We start from the raw sequence: 21,682 nt of genomic DNA, 5'->3' as shown, positions 1-21,682 counted from the left end.
GTACAAAAAAACCTCATACATGAGCAGACGCACGCACACACGTGTTGTGAGAACGGCCTTGTTCTTGAAAAAGTAATAAAGTTGGTACAGATACAGAGGTGATGAATAAGCATAACACACAGTGTGTTATTAGTGCACACACTGCTGAGTGTGGAGAAGTCAGGCGGGGGGGGAGCTTGTTTGGAAAGACTGTGTAAACCGGCAAAACTTTCCATGTTTTCTCTCTTGCGTGAATGTTTTAGCTCCGTACGCCAAAGAATGTTTGACACTGGTCTGGAGAAAAGAGGTTTAACTGCCGGGGGAAATATTTCAGCGTCGAGAGCAGACTCTGCGTCTGGGACAATAAAACCTTCCCTGACACGCACTTCTCGCTCTGTGTCGTCCACAGCTCGTGTTGGGGAAAACCGACACTAGTTTGGACCTCGTAACCGCGTGTAGCGCGGGGACTCCTTATATGGACACATTACCCAATCTCTCGCTCGTCTGCCAGCGGAACGGGAGAGGGGTTTTGCGATTCTCCGCGAAAGGAGGATGTTTTTTTGTGAATGTAATGGAGTTGGCAGAGAGCCTCTTGCCCGAACAAGCGGCTCCATATTTAGCCATCGCAGTCAATGAACCCGGGCCGGGCCGCTTAACGCATGAGGTCACCGCGCTCTCCCTGCAGATGTTTCGGAGGGTTTCGGACCTGGCGGGGGGGGGGGACCTGTCGGGAAGCCTGGTTACCGTCCGGGGCGGAACGGTGCGCTGTCATCGTGACCCTGGAGTTCGTCTCGACCGCTCCGTCAAGCGCCTATAATTAGCTATGGATTTTGAAGCGGAGCCCCGCGCGCTATAAGATGAGCCTCGATGGCGTTCGATCATCGCCTCGGATGCCAGCGAGCGCTGTGAAAGGTCGCTCCTGTGTGAGGAGATAAGGAGGCCCGATGGAGCCGTTGGTTGGAGGGCTGTACCTGAGACCGCGTCGTTCCGGTGTTTTAACACCCCCCCTGTGGGGGAATCCATATTCCTGCACTGCAGTGCGGTGCCCGTCTACCCTCGTCTTCAGCTCACCGGTGAATTCCGCCCGTTGCTGTGGAATCTGTTGGGCTTCGGTCAAACTGTATCTGTGCACCGAGTCAGCTGTATTTGAAATTCTCCAGCTCTTTAAATATTTAAAACTTTTTTTTACGACTTTTGATGTGGAATTTCAGATTTGTGATGTGTAAACACTCCTGTGGAGATCCATCTGGAATGTGCCAGGCTTTGGTCAAACGTGTACTTGAAATCATCTAACTCTTTAAATGATTAAAAACATGCAAAATTTGAGATTTTAGATGTGTAAACACACTCCTACGGAGATCCCTGGAGTCTTTCTGACTCAGGAAAAACGGACGGACCGTATTAAAGAGAAGCTGTGAGTGTGGGTAGAAGTAAGTGTGTTTTGAAATATTCATTGATCTAAACGCGGTCGTTGATGTCGACCCAGCTGCGGAACACGTGTGGGGCGTTCTGTGACTGTGAGCTGTGGGGTCTCTGGGGTCTCTGGGGGGTACACGGAGGTGCCCTCTCTCTGAGACAGGGCTGCAGCAAGCTGGCTGTGTGCCAAACCCCCCGTCAGCTCCAGCCACACAAACGCACTGCCTGCCTGCTTCCTGTGCCCGACACCCAGCAACCAGCATACAACTTAACGAGCGCACACATTACCGAACGCATACGTTCATGAGCTCAGTGAAACGGTGTCTCTGAGGTTACCTCAGAGGACGGACGGATGGAGGGACAGACAAACGGAGCGATCGAAGGAGGGCGAGACGGATGGAGTGCAAGAGGGGAGAGAGAGAGAGCTAAAGAGGGGAAGAGGAGGGGGACATTAGCAGAGGGAGATGGAGAGGGGGGGCAGGAGAGGAGGAAAGAGGGGAAGACGGGGAGGGGAAAAGGCGAGGAGGAGAGAGGGAGGCTGGGGGAAAGCAAGCAGAAGGGGAGAGGAGGGGAGGAGGGGAGGAGGAAAGAGTGAGGGGAGGTATGAGCTCAGCCCCTGTTCCCGGTCTGGCTGCTGAGTCATTCCTCTGTCAGTCAGAGCATGCTCAGAATCCAGCTATGGAAGTGTGCGTGTGCGTGTGCGTGTGCGTGTGCGTGTGCGTGTGCGTGTCTGTGTCTGTGTCTGTGTCTGTGTCTGTGTCTGTGTCTGTGTCTGTGTCTGTGTCTGTGTCTGTGTCTGTGTCTGTGTCTGTGTCTGTGTCTGTGTCTGTGTCTGTGTCTGTGTCTGTGTCTGTGTGGCTATGGAAGAGGTGTCTGTGTGTGTCAGTCTCTGAGTCTATGTCAGCATGTTCATTGTTTTGCTACGGAAGTGTGTGTGTTTTTCAGAATGAGCATATCTTCCTGCTATGGAACTGTGTGTCTGTGTGAGCTCATCGTTCAGGGTCCTTCCCCGAGATCTTATTCTGCTGCAAGGTGTTCCTCCTCTGCGGATCTTTTTCTGGATGTTTCCGGCATTACCTCATCCTACCCGGACATCTCAGATTATACTTTACAGGGGGATTACACTGAGAGAATCTGAATTTCCACCCTATTGTAGCGAGAGAGATGCTAAGTCCCACGGGACTCACGCCACATGAAAGACCGCGCATCGCCTTTTGATGTGCCAGAAATTCACTGTATTACCATGAGATTAAAAAGGCATGAGAGGCTTCCTGAAGCCTGGGTAAAAATAGCCGGCTTGTGGCTGGAGCAGGTTGGCCAGCGCTGTAGCCTCCAGCACATCTGTCAGCTGGGGGTGGGGGGTTTTTCTGAGTGATTTGTGCATGGGGCCTGTCCCGTCCCATGAGCTGAATGATGCAATCGTTTAAAGATGAGCTGTTTTCTTTTTTCTTTTTTTTTTTTATCGGCAATGCAGCTTCACAGGCTAAAACGTGCTTCGTAGCACCTGAACACTGCGGCTGGTATAACATCTGCATGCAGCGCTCCTGTGCCGTCCGCTCGAAACGGCCCCCTAGGGTCCGGCTCCTGGAGATATGCGGGGTTTTGAGGGTGCTTGCTGCTGGTTTTCCGGAGCTGGTTCCAGGGAATGTTTTGCGCTCAGGGCCACGGCAGGAGCAGAGGATCCCGGACGAGGGCCACCCTGTACGGGAGCAGATGGCTTCTCCGGGCTGTGGTCCATGCTGACGGGACAGGTCCCGACAGCAGGTGTCCGTTTGCCGTGTCAAAGAGCCGAGTCTTCCCTGCCAACTGTAACCGAGGGCCATGGGGGCTGGTCGGCACAAAACCCCCCCACTCCCCAGGTCTCCCTACACTAGCTCAATCAGCCTGCTGAGCCGTGTGACTCAAATCACGGCTTTCCAGAGCAGAACTGCCGCTTTTCCACGCTCCCTTTGCCGGGGAGTGAAGACCGTCTGGCCAGTCGGCAGCACGAGTTGTCCAGTCATAATACCTCGGATGTTAAAATAACCAGAGCGAGGATTCGAGGGCCAGGTGTGCGTATCCGTGCCCGTAGAGCGTCTTAACGCCACGGGTGAGAAAGGTGTCAGCGCTCGCAAGCTGCTTTGGGGAACCGTAAACGTTCCGGTCAGCTGTGTGTTTTTTTTAAAAAATTATTCCGCTGCCGGGAGGCGTGCGGCTCCGCCCGGGACCGGCCTGTGGTTTCTGTGTGGGAGAGCAGATGGATGGTGGGGGCCCCCGTTCCCCCCCCCCCAGTCCTCTCCGCTCCCCTTCTGAGACTCGTGTAAATCACTGCTCCGTTGTGTTTCTTCGCCCCGGAGAGCGGTCCGTGCGCGCGGTCCAGCCGTTTCCCACGTTCAGCTGTTCTGCGGTTGCTTATCCGAGGGCCATTCTTATCCAGGCCCCCGAGCCGACTTTATTCCGTTAGCAACGGTTCCCCTGGCAACGGGTGCTGGAGACCAAGACGCCGGCGAATAGATCTGCAGCCTCTCGCTTGCTGTCTCCCCCAAGTGGGAAATGGAGGAGTTGAAGAAAAATGCACCGTGCTTTCCAGAAGAGTGTTAGTCAGGTCTCCTCAGGTCTCAGATGAATTGCACTTGGACTATGAAAGCAGTTGGATGATTATTACACTTCGCCGTAAGACAACAACAAATCCCCTTTTTAAAAATGGCTTAGTATTCTCTATCTCTTTCTGTTTAACTGAAGCATTGTCAAGCTTCTACTTTGTATTTGCTTGGAAATAGCCTCAATGACCTCAAATTACTTTAATGAAGCTGAGGACGTTCTAATGTGAATTAATGTTTGACCCGCAGTCTTGTTTGCAATGGCACTTAACAGTTTTTCTGTGGACTTTTCATACTGTTTGAAAGCTGATTCAGATATATTTCTACTGTACATGCGGTTTTATTTATAGATGAATGACTTTTATAGATGGGATGGAGTCACACTTTTAAAACTGACATTGCCTAATGGGTCTCTTACAGTTGTTTACAGGAGACTCGTTAGGGAATGCCACATCACTGTTTAAGAATTCACCGCAGGGAGACGATGTCATCATCCCCTGGCTCCAGCTGGCGTTGTTGTCCACTGAGGGGGGGTCTCTGTAGCCGGAGCCTTGAGCGGTCTGACGGTTTGGACGCTGTGAGGTCCCTGACCGCCCAGGCTCATCCTTCCCTTCCAAGAAAGCGTAGTCACCGCGGCGATGACGTAGCGCACAACACGGCGACGGCAGCACTGAGGTGTCCGTTTTAAACGGGGCCAGTCGTCACGGGGGGGGCAGGGCCTGTCGAGGGGTTTAAAAGGAGTCTGGAGCCAAGTGGCGAACCAGAACCTTTTGAGAGAGAAAATGATGAGGATTATGGGCCCGCTCGTGATGCTCCCCGGGGGCAGACTGGTTGCCGCAGAAACCGTTGTGCGGTAAGTGTCGCGGGCCATAACCGTGGGATAGACGTTTGTTCTGTACCCAGTAATAGGGTCTGTCTGAAGACTAATACTTCTCCTCGGCTTGTGTTTGGCTTCATCTCCTATTCACGTCATTGTGCTTCGGCCCAAAGCTACCAGTGTTCCTCCAGGTTTCGCTGTGCGCGAGTTATAAACGATGTTATTAAGTATGATTATACCCACCGCACACAATCGCCCAGGGCCTTCTCGTGCAGTGTGAATCCACCCTGTAATTTTTGCCGTCCTCAGCTTTTGATATTGATTAGGTTAATCTGCTCGGGAACCTTTAATCTCTGAAAAAGCATAAACTGCCACGCCTCCTCACCTCCAGAGATCCCTTCGCCGTGAACGAGGCGGGCAAAGGCGAAACGAAATCACTTGAGCGAACGGAGATGCAAATCGGCTTTTTTAAATGTCTGAAATGCGCTTCTCCGTCTGTGTTTCGCGGCGGTGTGACACTTTCGCCGACAGGTTGTGAACCTATTAAGTTGCCTGGGATTACATGATAATTAGGCGGAGGCATTAAAGCGCTAAATGAATGGCTGTGAAGACTCGACGGCGGCGGAATGTTCCGGGGCGGCGGGGAAGGGGGATGACGCGGCGGCCCACTGACAGCGCTCTGTGTGCGCCGGGCACTTGCTAGCGGTGGCGGCGGCGCTAATTTTAAGTGATTGAGCCGCTGTTATGATCTCCTCTGCCAGGGAATGTGTGTGTGTGTGTGTGTGTCTGTGTGTCAGATAGCGTTACACACTTTTAAAACACTCGACAGAAATAGCCGTGAGCTCGTGGCGATGAACAGGTATGGAATTTCAGCCTTAGAGAAAGGCAGATATAAATACATCGCCGGCCGAGATCGGGAGGGTTCCAGAATGGATACTGTACAGCTGTAAAAATGTGTTACGTGTAGATGTTGGCCTCCTGGAACTAAAAATAGCCTTTTTTCCACAGAGATTGGGGATGTACATGTCAGTATTGGCTGGTTGTTTTAAGAGGAGCTCGTAGAGGAAGCAATCACTGCCGTACCCTTCTCCTGCAGCGGTCCCCAGCCCTGGCGATTGAGACACACTGTGCTGGATTTCACTGTTACTCAGTACTTAATTGATTAATTAAAGAAGTCAATTACACAGTCAGCTCATTCGAGCTAGTTTCTAAGTATTGAACTGGTTGCTGATTTTAATTTAAAACAGAAACTAGTGGAGAACAGACTGTTTGAGACCAGGGTAACAGGCCTGCTTTAGAGGTTTGGTTCCCTGGTGTTCCCCTCATTAGACCCCACACTTCAGGGGGCAGTTTTGCCAGTTAATCCTTCTCTCTACCATCTCTGTAGTCCTGGGGCTCATTCCACTGACTTATTTTAGCTCCTTTCTCCTTGTTCTTTGCCTGAACCTGGACTGGATCGAGGTATGTCATCTTTAAGGAAATTCTAATCCTTTAGAGGGACGGTCTGTAGCGTAGTGGTTAAGGTAAAGGACTGGGACACGCATGGTCGGTGGTTCTAATCCCGGTGTAGCCACGATAAGATCCGCACAGCCGTTGGGCCCTTGAGCAAGGCCCTTAACCCTGCATTGCTCCAGGGGAGGATTGTCTCCTGCTTAGTCTAATCAACTGTACCTCGCTCTGGATAAGAGCGTCTGCCAAATGCCAGTAATGTAATGTAATGTAGAGAAGTCAGGAGCTGGGAGGCAATAAAACACGAGCGCATCCTTCGCAGAATGATTTTTTCGGAAAGCATTTTTCCCTGTCTCCCTCGATGGGTAGAGCTAGGAGCAAAGAAAAGAGACTAGGAAAGGAAGGTGAAAAATAAGCGATTGGAATGAGCACCTGAACTCTCACTGTAGTCATCACTGGAGTCCCACTTGAGCTGTGTGTGATGCCATTGGGACTGCCATCCCAGTCATACACCTCTCTCACACACACAGCTCACCTGCCATCCCAGTCATACACCTCTCTCACACACACAGCTCACCTGCCATCCCAGTCATACACCTCTCTCACACACACAGCTCACCTGCCATCCCAGTCATACACCTCTCTCTCACACACAGCTCTCCTGCCAACCCGGTCACACACCTCTCTCACACACACAGCTCACCTGCCACCCCGGTCACACACCTCTCTCACACACACAGCTCACCTGCCACCCCGGTCACACACCTCTCTCTCACACACAGCTCACCTGCCACCCCAGTCATACACCTCTCTCACACACAGCTCACCTGCCACCCCGGTCACACACCTCTTTCTCACACAGCTCACCTGCCACCCCAGTCACACACCTCTCTCACACACACAGCTCACCTGCCACCCCGGTCACACACCTCTCTCACACACACAGCTCACCTGCCACCCCGGTCACACACCTCTCTCACACACACAGCTCACCTGCCATCCCAGTCATACACCTCTCTCTCACACACAGCTCTCCTGCCACCCCGGTCATACACCTCTCTCACACACAGCTCACCTGCCACCCCAGTCATACACCTCTCTCACACACAGCTCACCTGCCACCCCGGTCACACACCTCTCTCACACACACAGCTCACCTGCCACCCCGGTCACACCTCTCTCTCACACACAGCTCACCTGCCACCCCGGTCACACACCTCTCTCACACACAGCTCACCTGCCACCCCGGTCACACACCTCTCTCACACACAGCTCACCTGCCACCCCGGTCACACACCTCTCTCTCACACACAGCTCACCTGCCACCCCGGTCACACACCTCTTTCACACACACAGCTCACCTGCCACCCCGGTCACACACCTCTTTCACACACACAGCTCACCTGCCACCCCGGTCACACACCTCTCTCACATTCAGCTCACCTGCCACCCCGGTCACACACCTCTCTCACACACACAGCTCACCTGCCACCCCAGCCCTAGCTGGCTCTGTTGGGTTCCCTTGCTACCTCTTCATCAGTGCACTTTAATATGAGTGCTAGTGATTAGACATTCCTGGCTGTGCTTGTGTGTTGACTGCACAGTGATGTCATCGATGCTGCAGGGAGCGGTGGCTGTCCTGAGCGCCCGTGTCCTCTCTCGACCTAGTGAGGACCTAGTGAATTATCTATGCTTCTCTCTCTGTCGCTCTCTCTCTCTCTCTCTCTCTCTCTCTCTCTCTGTCTCTGTCTGTCTCTCTCTCTGTCTCTGTCTGTCTCTCTCTCTGTCTGTCTCTCTCTCTCTCTCTGTCTCTCTCTCTCTCTCTGTCTCTCTCTCTCTCTCTCTGTCTCTCTCTCTCTCTGTCTCTCTCTCTCTGTCTCTCTAGCTCCCCCCCTGCAGGGGTTTGAGCACAGGTATATCTCTCTCTCTCTCTCTCTCTCTCTCTCTGTTTCTCTCTGTCGGTCTCTCTCTCTCTCTGTCTCTCTCTCTGTCTCTCTGTCTCTGTTTCTCTCTGTCGCTCTCTGTCTCTCTGTCTCTCTCTCTCTCTCCCTCTCTCTCTCTGTTTCTCTAGCTCCCCCCCTGCAGGGATTTGAGCACAGGTATCTCTCTCTCTCTCTCTCTCTCTCTCCCTCCCTCCCTCTCTGTCTCCCTCCCTCTCCCCCTTTCTCTCGATGCGGAGCAGGGGAGCCTCCTCAGGGAGTCGACCAACCCGGGAGAGAGGAGCGCTGACAGGAGAGAAATAATGAGAGAGGGATAGAGAGATGAACGGAGGGAGGGAGAGAGAGTGGGATAGACTACCAGAGGGAGGGAGGGAGGGAGATAGACTGAGACGGATAGAGAGACGAACAGAGGAAGGGAGAGAGGGATAGACAAATGGAGGGAGAGAGACTAATGCAGGGAGGGAGAGAGGGAGAGGAAGATGGACGGAGGGAGGGATAGAGACAAACGGAGGGAGGGAAAGGGAGATGGAGGGTGAGCGATAGAGACCTGAATGGGATAACTGCCAGACGGAGAGACTCATCTGTTTGCCACCTGGCAGGACACAGAACGCAGTTCTGTGGCATCGTAATAACAATAACAACAACAATAATAATAAATAAAGCTCATTGTTTTTACTATTATTGTTGAATAATAATAGCCGGCGGTGCTGAATGGGTCGGGGTGAGTCGGGGGCACGGCTGGCGGGGGGGGGGGGGGGGGTCTGGCTGTGACATCATGGCTCCTGTGTGCAGGGGAACAGGTGTGCGCTGTGCCAGGCCAGATGGCGGGAGGGAGAGGGGGCCTGGCGCTGGTGACTGCTCTCCCATATCTGGCGGGTACCTGCTGGATACCGCTTGACTGGCTGTTGGGAGCAGAGGGGGGAACGGTGACTTGGTTGATTCAGCACAGTGAGACGTCCCCCCCCCCCCTCCCCCGTGTGTGTCTGTCTTCTCTACCTTTAAGCCAGGGATGTTGAGCCCAATCCCCCCTCCCTCTGTGTCTGTCCTCTACACCCATAAAACAAGGAGATCCCCTATTGATTCCTGTACCATAAAACCTGTGTGTGTGTGTGTGTGTGTGTGTGTGTGTGTGTGTGTGTGTGTGTGTGTGTGTGTGTGTGTCCTTCCGTGAGACTGTGCGTGTGTGTATATCTGCAAATTAACGCTCGTACATTCACTTTTACCGTGGAAGGTTCCAGAAGCTCAGGTATTGATTCCGTTTTACAGTGTAGACTGGAGCGGTTCCTCCGCCCTCTCCCTGATTTAAGACGGCCTGTCGTCTTTCCCCCGCGAACGCTGACCCTGCCTGAACCCGGCGCGGTTCAGAGCGGGCTGCCGCCCCCCCGCCGCGCGTTCGGGCCCCTGTCCCTCGCTCGTCCCGCCCATCGATCGCGAGGATCTCGGGGCCCGGGGTCGATGGATGCAGCAGAGGCTGCGTCACACCTCCGCAGAGCCCGCCGTCGGCTCTGTGACCTTTGAGAAGCCCGGGCTCGTGGGGCGTAGACTACGCGGCGTTTGATTCATTGCCTCCGGTGCGAGAGGAATGGTGCTCAGGTATTGCGCTGGTCCAGCCTGACCGAGCCCTGTAGGAACATAGCTCTCAGGGCCTGTGAGCAGGGCAGGAACGGGCGCTTTTAAATGGCTGGCTTCCTGCCAGCGTACAACAGCAGAAAGGTCACCCGTGCTTACCTAAAGCTCCGCAGTGATGCGGCCCATCCTCTCGCAGTGGCCTGCCGCCCCCTAGTGGCTGATGCTGGTAGCAGAGCTCTCGCGAACGCATGTGAAGTGAGAGCCAGAATTGTTTTTGTGTTGTGGGGACAGAAATGTCATGAAAATGGCCATATGTTGTAGTCTCTGACATGAAAGAAAGCACTATGGGGCTAAACGCTGAACTTTGTGGTGCCTGGAAAAATTGGTTGAAGGTAAAACACGTTAGCCTTTTCTCTGTTGTAGCCTGCAATGGTACAGTGCTTTAAATTAAAAAATATTGAATGTCCAGGTGTATTTTATGCATGTCTGTTAGCATGGTACAGTTTGCCTTGTATTAAGGGGCTAAGAGACAGAAAATAAACCTGGTGAATCTATACGGTACACAGTAAAATGTGTTAAATCAAGTCTTGCAGTGTACATATAGTCCCAGTTGGACTCACATATACTCTGGTACAGTTGAATTAGCACTGGATATTCTCCCGTGCATGAGCGTTACATGGCTTGGGGGGTCCAGAGCTTGTTGTGAAAATGGGGGGGGAGAGTTTCTGACATCTTCTCCTCTCCCCTCCTCACCCCTCCGCAGGCAGCTGCAGGAGCTCCAGCGTCAGAAGGAGCAGGAGCGGGAGCGCTCGGAACGGGAGCGTCAGGACCGCGAGCGTCAGGAGCGGGAGCGCCAGGAGCAGGAACGCCTGGAGCGCGAGATGCTGGAGCGGGAGCGTCAGGAGCGGGAGCGCTTGGAGCGCGAGCGTCAGGAGCGCGAGAACGCCGAGCGGGAACGCCAGGAGCGGCTGGAGCGGGAGCGTCAGGAGCAGGAGGACCTGGAGCGGGAGAGGCAGGAGCGGGAGCGGGAGCAGGCGGAGCGGGAGCTGGCCGAGCGGGAGCGTCAGGAGAGGGAGCAGCAGGAGCAGCTGGACCGCGAGCAGATGGACTGGGAGCGAGGGAGGCGCATCTCCAACGCCGGTGAGCGTCCCTCCCCCTTTTCCTTCCACAGCCTGCGTTAGCGCGGGCGGCGGACCGCGAGGGCTCCTCCCACCGAGCGCAGAGCAGCGCCAGGCTCCGTCTCTCCGGCCGGATTTCCCTCCGCACGTCCGGGGCGAGGTGGCGAGCGGGGCAGGCGTCGGGGCTTTTTTCGAAACCGAAGCTGAGATTTTAAAACGTATTTTTATTTTATTCAGTTTCCGCGCGGCCGTCGTCTCTCGGTAGTGTCGCCCCGTTGGGTTAGCGTAACGCGGCTTGGACCCGTTAGCTTCCTGTCCATCTGTCGGTGAGTTGGACCCGGTCGGGGAACAGCTTGTGCGACTGAGTGGCCCGGCGGATCCGGGGGGGTCCAGCGGGCACGCCGACAGCCCTCCCCTGCACAGTCTGTTTCTCAGACTGAGCGGGGCACGGAGACGAAGGCGTCCAGACAAGGGGTCCCACGCAGAGGCCCCGCACCGAGAGGTGAGTCTTGCGAACCCCCCCCCCCCCTCGCCCCAGACACGGCGCGCCGTTCGGAGACTGGTGCGGGGGATCTGGAGATGCGCCCGCCGTTCGGCGTTAGCGGTTCGGCGCCGGGCGAGTCGTCAAGCGCGGCGTCACCTTGGCACAGCTCTTCCGCGTGAGTCAGAGGGTAAAAATACACTCCGGGATGTGGGAGGAGCTTCAGCCGAGGCCGCAAATAAGATTGTGAATTCGGGTTTTGGCACCGGACCGTTTTTTTCCTCATTTGTAAAATGACAGAATATAGCTTAAAGCCAGGAAAGCTTTAATTGGAATGTGAATTCAATGAAAGAACCTGATTGTACCACACGCCGCATTGCTTTTAGTTATCAAGATGTCGTGTGTGTTTATCAAGTATATTCGTGATATTTTCAGTTCAAATATGACTTAGCAGGATGTGTTACTCTGTGAATGATGTGGTGTGGAAATGTTTGACGTGTATTAACATCGGCGATATGGGTGTCCCATTCATGATTCTAACGCTTCGCTGCGTACGCCTCGTTGAATCTGAACTAATGTCGTGTGTGGGGGAGCATCGTGCTTAACACGGGGCCGAAAGGCATTAACACGAACCGTCCTTTCCCCCCCAACACGGGTCTTTCATCAGCGTGTAACCGGCTAGCGCTGGCAACGTATTAGCAGTGGTCTTAATCAGATTTGTCAAAGGGGAAAGACTCCTTGTATTCTTGTGAAGAAAGGTGAATGTTGTTTGGGAGAAATGCAGTGTATCCTTGGATAACTCTTCCCAGACTGCTGTGTGGTTAGCCTTTCACTTCCAGCTCAGACTAACACCCTACCGATTTTATCACAACACCATTATCACCGGGTCCTGGCCCATTTCTTTCTCACACCTAGATTACAAAACTTTATTTGTTTAGCACGTTTCATACATTTTCTCCGCAGAGTGTTTAACATAGTTAAAATGAGGTGACGTTCGGACTGGAGTGGTGATGGTGTGTGTGTGTGTGTGTGTGTGTGTGTGTGTGTGTGTGTTTAGAATTTTAGTTTAGTTTTCTTAGATCTATGCACCGCTGTTTCTAAACCAAAGGACTGAAGTAAGAGGCAATATTTTTATTTCTAATAACAGGAGAACACCAATTCTTGTTTTCTGATAGTGGAAATTTATTGGAAAAGATGCAGTGTGCTATATTTATCCTTTATTAGAAAGTTAAGTGTGTATGGCGTGTGGGGGTGTGTGTGCGCTGTGGATTGACTGTTTTGAGAGCGTGAGGTCCTCGTTGCTTGTTACGCTACTGGGGCATCGAAGCCCTGAGCTCCGACCGTGGTCACATGGTCCACGCAGACGGCCCGGGGAAATGTCAGGTCGTCAGGAACCTCTGCGTCCGTGCGAGCGAGAGGAAACGGGTGAAAATCTGATGCCAGTGTGAAGGGACGCATCACCATGGCTGGGTAAGACGGTGCAGAGAGAGGGGGGTCGCAGAGAGGGGGATCCCTGAGGAAGAGGAGCGCTCTGTACGGAGGGCGAGAAGAAGGTACCGTCACGTGAGCGGCAGTTGGGCCTGGGCTCGGAGGCATGGCCCGTCCGCCTCTCATTGGCTGCTCTCAAGACTCGCTCAACCAGAAAAGGGGGAGGGGGGGCTGTTCATTGGATTAGCCATGTGAGAGCTAAATACGCCCTCGGTGGAACATACGGCCCGGCACGCAGCACTACGATCCAAATAAGACGATAATTATTTATTTAAAAAAACAGAGCGTGGATAATTCAGCAACTGTACCCCCCCTAGCGTGGCCACAGAGCAGAACGACCTTCTCAGCCGGAACAAATCTCTCCATTTCCACTGTTCCAGTCATCTGGAGAGACCCTTTCAAGCCAAATGTTTGTTTTCAGCCACAGCAGACAAGTCTTCATGGGTATAATATTGGCATTAGTCATTAAAGTACAAATGGTAACACTCTTTGTGAAGGGTCCTACATAAAGCGTTCATGTGCACTTTACCTCTTCATTGAAACTGCAAACTGATATAATTTTGCATGCAACTGTAATGGCCGTTTTATAAAGTGACAACACACACTAATACAAAAGGCTCTTCCATATGTGACTGGTATATTGAAATATATATTTTTATGACTTTACTGCCATGAAATATTAATCTTCTAAACTGGAGGTATGGTGAATTGCAGTGGGGAAAGGTTACTTAGCCCTCCTGTTGTCTTCATGGTGAAAAATGACCTTATCCTGAGTTTAACAGCAGCTAAAGCCCCTCATTTATTTATATTTTCAGCATGAAATTGTATTACTTTTCCTTGAGTGACCCTGCCTTTTTTATTTTTAATAAATGTGGTAGACCATCAAGGTACAAAGGTCAACTTTATTATATTATATACTTAATTATTTTTTTATCCTGCAGTTATGAAATCAGAAGTGATGATCAAAGTTAATTAGCCCTCTGGACGGTTTAGTTAGAAAACGGTTATTCACCAATTAGGGTGGGTCATTTTGCATAAATATGAAGACAACATGGGGGTTAAGCTGTTACTGTACGATGTCGGGATATGCTTTCTGAGGAGTAAACCAAACCGAGGAATAGTTTTTTTCAAACGTTTGTCACGTTTCAGGGAATGTGGAATGTCTAATTGTCGTGTTTTTGCGGATGGTGTGTATGGCGTAATGTGTACGCTCTGGCGTGCCGCGTTCTCCTGCTTGGCGCTTGGGTCTTGGCGTGAGAGTGGGTTTTGATGTGGCATGGCGAACGTGAGTGATGAGGGGAGCGCCTTCCTCCTCTGGGGCCGCGCGGATGTTCGGGCGAGCCGATGTGCGCGTCTGTGCGTTGAGTTATGACCGCAGAATCCAGTGAGACGTTAAAGCACTCACTCCCTGACCAGCATTATGTTGTGTTGCTAGCGTATGTGGGACCATCGATCCACAGACAAGTCTGTGTTCAGCAAGTCGCTAACTTATGTATACACTGTATGACACTGTTTACGTGAAAGGATTCTGGTCTTGTCTCAACCGCTAACCTTTATACTAATTGTAGCCTCCTTTATTTGAATTGAAAACAGAAGAAGGGAAAAGGAGATCTGGTCTGTGTTGGTTTTCCTGCTTCATATGGCTCCTTTTCTCTCCTTTCTTCTCTCTCTTTCTCTCTCTCTCTCTCTGTCTCTCTCTCTCTCTCCTCTTTCCTCCCTGCATGGCTACGCCCCCCCCCCCCCTCCTCTGGTGTGTTCAGCGTTTGAAAGCACCCTGTACAACCCCCCTCCTCCGGAGTACTCGAAGAGCTCCTCCTCCCCCATATCGCCGTCCACCCCCAACTTCGTTCCCGCCGCCCCCTCCCCATCCACGCCCCCCACCCCGCCCCTGCGCCACTCGGCGTCCCGATTCGCCACCTCCCTGGGCTCCGCCTTCCACCCGGTCCTCCCCCACTACGCCACCATCCCCCGGCCCCTGAACAAGCACCCGCCGGCCCCTCCCCCGGCCCCGGCGCCGCCCCCCGCCCCGCCCTCCAAGTCCATCGTCTGGTCGGCGACCACCTTCAGCCCCCTGCCGCCCTCCCCGCCCGTCATGATCAGCAGCCCCCCCGGGAAGGCCGCGGGGCCCCGCCCCGTCATCGCCATCCCCGCCCCCAGCCCGCTGTCCCAGAAGCCCCCTTCCCCGTCGCCCTGCGCCCCCAACGGGCCCCCGGAGTCCCCGCTGCCCCCCGTCCTGTCCCCGGCCCCGACCCCTCCCCCGCCGCCGCCCCCGCCCCCCCTGCCCCCCTTCTCCATGTCGTTCCCCGCGGGCCCCCTCATGTCCCCCCCCTCCTCCCTGCCCGGGGTGTTCCCCTCTCCCTTCACAGCTCCCCCTGCCTGCGCTGAGCCCTCTCTAGACTCCTCCTCCTACTCCTCCTCTTCTGCTCCAGGGTCCACCGCTCCTCCCGCCCAGCCGGGTAAGGCCGTCTCCTCTCTCCGTCTCTCCTCTTCTCCGCCTGCTCCACTAATCCACTAACGCCGGCGAAGGCCGTCTGCAGGGGGGTGGGGGGAGGGGGGAGGTAACCCCAGGGCCCCTGAGGGGGCGGGTTTAGAACGGTTGCACATGTCCGTCAGGGGCCCGCGTGTCGTGTCCTGTCGTCTCCTCCTCAGCCATCCTCCGTGTCGTCCTGCTCGTCCTCGTTTGGCAGTTTGGTTTTTTTTTGTTTCTGTTCTTCATTCGCTCGCATCGCTGCGTTACCCAGCGGTTTCCTCTCCGAGGCTTGTCTGAAAAAGAAAAACCTTGCGTTTCTCAGAAAGCCGCGTTGTGCAAAGCGCCGCTGCCATCGACGTTTTATTTCCTTTTCCGTTTCGCTCAAGTGTGTTTCTTTTCTGCAATTCACCATTTTATTCATCCGTGTTTTTTGGTTTCATTTTGTCTGTGTATAAACCTTCACCTGTGTTACGTGCGATCATGGTCATAAACATACATGGACTGTAAGCCACTGTAACGGTGTTGCAGCTGGTGTGTGTGTGTGTGTGTGTGTGTGTATGTGTGTGTGTGATTCATTACTTTGTGTGGCTGTCATTTGAGACTCAAAGCATGCTTTCAGTGGCTAAGCTGACAGTCGGTCAAAAATCGAATCTGGACCCCATCCCTCAATGCTCTGGTTATAACGACACACCCGTCCACTCGAAGGCATGAGACTAGGAAAATGCCTTTGAGAGTGAACCAGATTCTACCATCATGTCCCAAAATCCCTCACCAGTGTCATTTTTATAGCCTGCATAACCACTTGGAAATCAGCTGTACACAAGACTTAGTTATTAGTCATATATATTAGGTTTTATATATATTAGGAAGATGAGTATTTTTCTTACGCAAGATTTCATCTTAATACTGTTAGTACTAAAACTGAAACTGAAAACTGAACTTGCCTGTCCTTGTTCATTCACAAACCACTTGGACTTTCATTTATTGCATTATCACATGGAGTGTCCTATAGACGATTAGTCAACATGTTTCTTGGCCTAAGTTCAAAAACCTATTCGAAATCAAGGTACTTTTGCTATGACATGAATAAGATAAGATATTTATAGTATGTGACATCCATAGTCCAGTATGTGCAGGGCGGCCTGTAGCGTAGTGGTTAAGGTAAAATGACTGGGACACGCAAGGTCGGTGGTTCTAATCCCGGTCTAAGATCCGCACAGCCGTTGGGCCCTTGAGCAAGGCCCTTAACCCTGCATTGCTCCAGGGGAGGATTGTCTCCTGCTTAGTCTAATCAACTGTACGTCGCTCTGGATAAGAGCGTCTGCCAAATGCCAATAATGTAAAGTATGTGACATCATTGCTTTTGGTGGGAAAACACAATGTAGAGCGATGGTGAGATGGTGAGCATTAACAGACCAGGAGGTGGCGCTGTTGGGGGGGGGCAGGAGTGGGGGTTTAGGCATCAGCACTGTCACCTACGATTGATTGACACCAACCAACACTCATTGACCACACTCAATACCCTCCCATCCCATTGCGGCCTGTCTGTCGATTTCACCCTCCTGTCCATGGGGTTGTGGGTAATTGGGATCGGTTATGAAACCCAGCTAATTAATTTTATTTAAAAGCCGATACTGCAACAGAAGGGGCCAGGGTTTTTTTTTTTTTTTTTGTCATGTATTGATGAGATCTGGGAAGTGTTAGCTGGGAGGGGATTGCCTCTGTTAGATCATGCATCGAAGTTAATTTGGTACAATCAGTCGGGCGCATAGAGGCTGAATTAATACAACACATTTTCCTTTCAGTTCCTATAAATAGCTAGACCCGTATTTGGATGTTTTTATAACTCTGGACTGTGCACTAATACGCTTCATTACTTGTTATGGGTGTGAATTAAGATGCATGACTGAGTGAGGTTTTCAGAACATTATGTGCGTTATGTTTTGTAAACAATTCCTTCAAACATTATTATTCATAGGCTTTGAACATCTTTGTCTATGATGAAGTCAGTCAGTCCCGTCTGTTTGTTTCTGTCGAATATTTTAGGCATGTAACGGCAACTCCTAGCACAACTCTTCCTGAAAACTCTCCGAAGCCTGGTCAAACTTACCTCTGACCGCTTACATCTCCCCTCTCTGCCCCAAACAGATGCACCGCAGGGACCTCCGGCACCGCCCCCCCCACCCCCACTCCCCCCCGGCTCCACTGTGACCCCCACCACCGCCGGGCCACCGCCTCCCCCTCCCCCGCCCCCTCTGCCTCCCTCCCTCACCCCCACGGGCCCACCTCCCCCTCCCTGCCCACCCCCTCCACCTCCTCCCCCGGGCCAGGCTCCTCCCGCCACCCCGCCCCCTCCGCCAGCCCCGCCCCTGCCCGCCGGGCTTCTGTCGCCGTCTCCGGGCCCCGAGGACAACCGCCCCCTCGCTGGCTTGGCCGCCGCCCTAGCTGGAGCCAAACTACGGAAAGTGTCAAGGGTGAGAGGCCCCCGGGTCTAGCCCATCTGTTCACAATGCTGAGCCCTCCTGGATACGTTTTTACAGATAAAAGGCCTGGGCAACATCTCCATTTTGGCTCCTTGACAACCGCTGGATGTCCTTGTTTCTGTTTGAACTTCTCAGAGACTTACTGAGCCAGGCTGGAAGAAATTGCTCATGCAAATGTGATATTCTGCCGTATAGGACATGCGTTTTCTTTATAATAGCATTATCTCAGACGTGAACACAGAAAATGACATTCAAATTAGACCATGCAACCTGATTGACTAATAAGGCACCATAATAGTCTAACTCTTAGTCGATGCACTGTGTAGAAAATCCCTAGGACAGGCTAAATGGAGCAGTGTCAATAGAATTTTGACTTAAGACTTTGAAGGTCACACCAAAATAACATCATCTTTAATAGCATTAATATTGAGTTTCTCAGAAGCGTAAGGGGGGCGAGATGTGACTGGTGTTGCGTTTCGCAGAGCGATGAGGCGCCGGCCGCGGCTGCTGGAGGGGCCGCCACCCCCACCGCCGCCAAGGGAAACGGCCCTCTCCCCGGGGGCGGGGGTCTGATGGAGGAGATGAGCGCCCTGCTGGCCAGGAGGTGAAATTACACCAAAAATCATCCCTACACAGAGGAGGGCTTTTAACCTTTGAGCAAGTGGTGTTAAATTCCAGATTGAAGTGATTTAATTTTTAGTCCATACACACAGGCCAGTCCAGTTCCCAAGGTCTAACCTGGCTACTAATTTAAAGGAAAGCAGATAACATGTAGACCCTGTTGACGCAATGACGCAATTTGAAAAATTGGCTGACACAGCTCACCAGAAAGTTAGTTAATGATAAACCTTTGATAAAGGAAAGGGTGTCCTAGTAGTGCTGACTCAACCCCAGAAGTGATAACAAGCACTGTGAATGTGACGAGGGAGATGAGTCATCGTTCCATTCACCTGTAACTGTAAAGACCGATCAACTAATTTTATCACAAGGCTCTTTTTATCACCTGCATTCAGAGCTCAGATTACTGAAGGGTGCTGCAGACAGATATCTGACTCATCTGTTGTCCCCCCCTCCCCCCCTGTTGTCAATGCAGGAGAAGAATTGCAGAGAAGGGATCGTCCCCGGAACCAGAACAGAAGGACAAGCCAGTGAGTAGCACAGTGCATCAAGCCCCTCCGTTCTCACTCTACAGCCAGTGACAGGTCTCTGAAACTAGGAGTACCTGCATCAGAGGTTGAGGTCAACTCGGCTTCAACTTGGTTCAGCAAAAGGATTCAGATTCGATTCATGAACTGAAGAATCCTCATAAGACACAACATATTTTTGAATTCATGAGTTGAATTTCGATATTGATTGCATTGAAGTGGCCTTTATATTTCCTGCTGATGAAAGCGCAAGGTATCTGAGCTTAGTAACCTTTGGGTTTTTTTTTGTCGTCTAGACTGCTGAGGTTCATAGAGAAGATTGTCTCTCCGTCTTGATTGGTTGCACTGTATCTGTGAATAATCCTTTCTTCTTTGGGAGAGATTAAACTCCTGAGCCTCTAGGGCTACGGATGTACATAATTAACCAGATATCTCGCTGGTGTACTGTCTTAAGATTTGCATGTCTAGTTTGCCTGTCATCCAAGTTTGATCTTTGACCTCTGACCCTCGCCCCTTAACCTCCCTGTCCACAGGAAGAGGCGGAGTGCACAACCCCTAAAGTCTCTGCATGTAATACACCAGGTGAGGTTCCATCTCTGTTGGGGTCACAGCGGGACGCAGGCGGGAATACTGTAAACGGGAACATGGATCCAGGGAATTCTGATGCGGAAACTCACAGCCACGATCGTCAGTCAGCCGTTTTTCCTAACAGTGATACATTTTTATGGAGAAGTCAACTGAGATGTGTTATAACCTGACTTGACTTTACAGCAAGCTGAGTTCATATACTGTTATGTCTTCTTGATATTTGTCAGCTATGGAAGTTTTTTTCGGATTTTCTGCCCATTGTGTAACTGTGGCCGGAAACTATTGTTTCTATGAATCTGCTGCAAATATTTCTGTTAAACTTTGAAACTTGTGTCATTAACTTGACGGCCATCTATCCTGAGGGCCATCTATCCTGAGGGCCATCTATCCTGAGGGCCATCTATCCTGAGGGCCATCTATCCTGAGGGGCAGCTATCCTGAGGGGCAGCTATCCTGTTAACTGCCGTTTTTCCTTCCAGACATGCCCAGGAAGCCATGGGAGCGGACGAACACGATGAACGGTAGCAAATCCCCAGTGATCGGAAGGTAAATATTACCGACTGCTACTGGGAAGGGAGGATCATATGGCTTTCGTTCATTTCACTCATGTGAATCGGAGCCCCATTCCGCCCCATTACATATTCATTCCCATCGCCCGTGTCACTCGGGGCCCGAGTGCACGCCAGGAATCACGCGAATCATGGGACTCGAATGCTCAGCGTCACCTGACTGGGAGCGAGAGTCTCCAAAGCTGAATTTAATTCCACTCTTGGGCTGGCTGACGTGGTAGCACTTAACCTCACTAAAGCACACTGCGCTGCTTACTGCTGATGACCCGGCCGGTCGCGTTCGGTCCAATCACGTGTCAAAGCTGCGTTTCGGATTCCGGAGCTGTACTGCAAGACGGCACAGAAGATTGTATGCGACCATATAAATCTGTGTGTGTGATTCACCTTTGTAAACGGACTGTTTGCAGGCAGTTGGAATTGGAATTGTAACTTGGTATTGTATAAATAAAATGAAATAAACGTGAAAAAAATAATAAGAATAATTTAGAGAAAATTGTTAATTTGTTTTTTAGTAAAGGAGGGGGGGGGGCGGTGAGGGTAGCTGGATGTCAGGGTGGGCGGCCTCCAGACCAGGGTTTTACAGGCTAGTGTTTCTACTCTCGCAGACGGGACACCCCTTGGAGAACTCAGATGGTTTCTGATCCATTGAGCAGGTATACAAGCCTGTGGAGTTTGAGAAATCTTTGTTTTACCTCTCCGTTTTTTTGCTGTGCTGGAAACGATCTGTGGGAGAGGAAGGGTGGGTGGGTGGGTGGAGTTTGGTGTTCCGAATGCATTTTTGCCGAATATTTCTGTCGTTTCATTTTGTTTTCTTAACATGCCAATAAGGTAATCACCAGGATGAACTTTTGAAACCCTACATGGCTCTGGCACAAAGAATCACCTGAGCCTCAATTGGTCTTAAACCTGCAGAAATTGGGAATTCCTGGGTTGTGTTGGTTGAGTTTCAGTCGCAGAGAAGCTCTTGTGATATTGGAGGCACTCTGTGGTCTGAGCGTAGCATTATCAAGGCTACTTACCATCTGCCTGGTGTCAGCTGCGTCCCAGCAGGCCTGCTAGATAACAATGCCCTCTCCCGATGGGCGTCTTTAATTTCCCCCCATTAAAAAAAAAAATAGCCTGTGAGTCAGCTGTAGAGAGGCCATGCAGACCAGTCACGTTTCTGCTAAGCAGTATTTCTGCTAAGCAACGTTTCTGCTAAGCAATATTTTACAAAACGGGTTTCAAGTATTTAGCCCGAGACCCACAAGCAAGCACTGTATATAATTATGTTTAGCACATAAACATCGCTGTTTGTCGCTGGTGTACTGTAAATAACCGTATCTTGAAGTCTTGGCCAGCCGGTTATAAGATAATATTCCAGGATGTGCATCATATCTTTTATACAGTAGACATGTCCCCTCAGGATATCATACTCAAGGGACTTCATATTGACGTTCATCACATATGAAGGCGATAGAAGCCCTTGTCGTCTGTTGATGATTACCTTGTTGGCAGTGGTGTCCTGCAGCAGTTGTTTTCTTCTTAGACCTGCATGAACAGTGTGAGGCTGCCGGCCAACTTCTGCATGTCTCTCACTAACAGCACCACC

At 51.7% G+C, this 21,682-nt stretch overlaps 1 protein-coding gene and 1 long non-coding RNA gene across 9 annotated transcripts in view; one reads left to right on the top strand and one right to left on the bottom strand.

Moving 5' to 3' along the window:
* The window catches only part of enah (ENAH actin regulator), a 111,746-nt gene that overhangs the window by 83,829 nt on the left and 6,235 nt on the right, over nucleotides 1–21,682 (top strand). For 3 of the 8 annotated variants that reach the window (XM_061241570.1, XM_061241573.1, XM_061241569.1), the window contains 8 exons: nucleotides 10,513–10,889; nucleotides 14,597–15,292; nucleotides 17,455–17,780; nucleotides 18,272–18,393; nucleotides 18,883–18,937; nucleotides 19,468–19,516; nucleotides 20,002–20,068; nucleotides 20,697–20,744. In XM_061241570.1, the coding sequence (XP_061097554.1) occupies nucleotides 10,513–10,889; nucleotides 14,597–15,292; nucleotides 17,455–17,780; nucleotides 18,272–18,393; nucleotides 18,883–18,937; nucleotides 19,468–19,516; nucleotides 20,002–20,068; nucleotides 20,697–20,744 (1,740 nt within the window). Of the gene's footprint in view, nucleotides 1–4,705; nucleotides 4,828–10,512; nucleotides 10,890–14,596; nucleotides 15,293–17,454; nucleotides 17,781–18,271; nucleotides 18,394–18,882; nucleotides 18,938–19,467; nucleotides 19,517–20,001; nucleotides 20,069–20,696; nucleotides 20,745–21,682 lie in introns of those variants that run through there. The other 5 variants (XM_061241577.1, XM_061241572.1, XM_061241574.1 and 2 more) reach the window with 4 other exon arrangements.
* On the bottom strand, nucleotides 15,194–21,640 carry LOC133128206 (uncharacterized). The gene is made up of 3 exons (XR_009708740.1): nucleotides 21,578–21,640; nucleotides 21,111–21,177; nucleotides 15,194–15,599 (listed from the first exon to the last, which is right to left on the bottom strand). It is a non-coding gene; the product is annotated as an uncharacterized LOC133128206 (long non-coding RNA).

Source organism: Conger conger, chromosome 5, assembly GCF_963514075.1.
Source record: "Conger conger chromosome 5, fConCon1.1, whole genome shotgun sequence".
NCBI classification, from domain to species: Eukaryota; Metazoa; Chordata; class Actinopteri; order Anguilliformes; family Congridae; genus Conger; species Conger conger.
The sequence above is the reverse complement of the archived record's forward strand: the minus strand, read 5'-3'. Positions and strand labels throughout refer to the sequence as shown.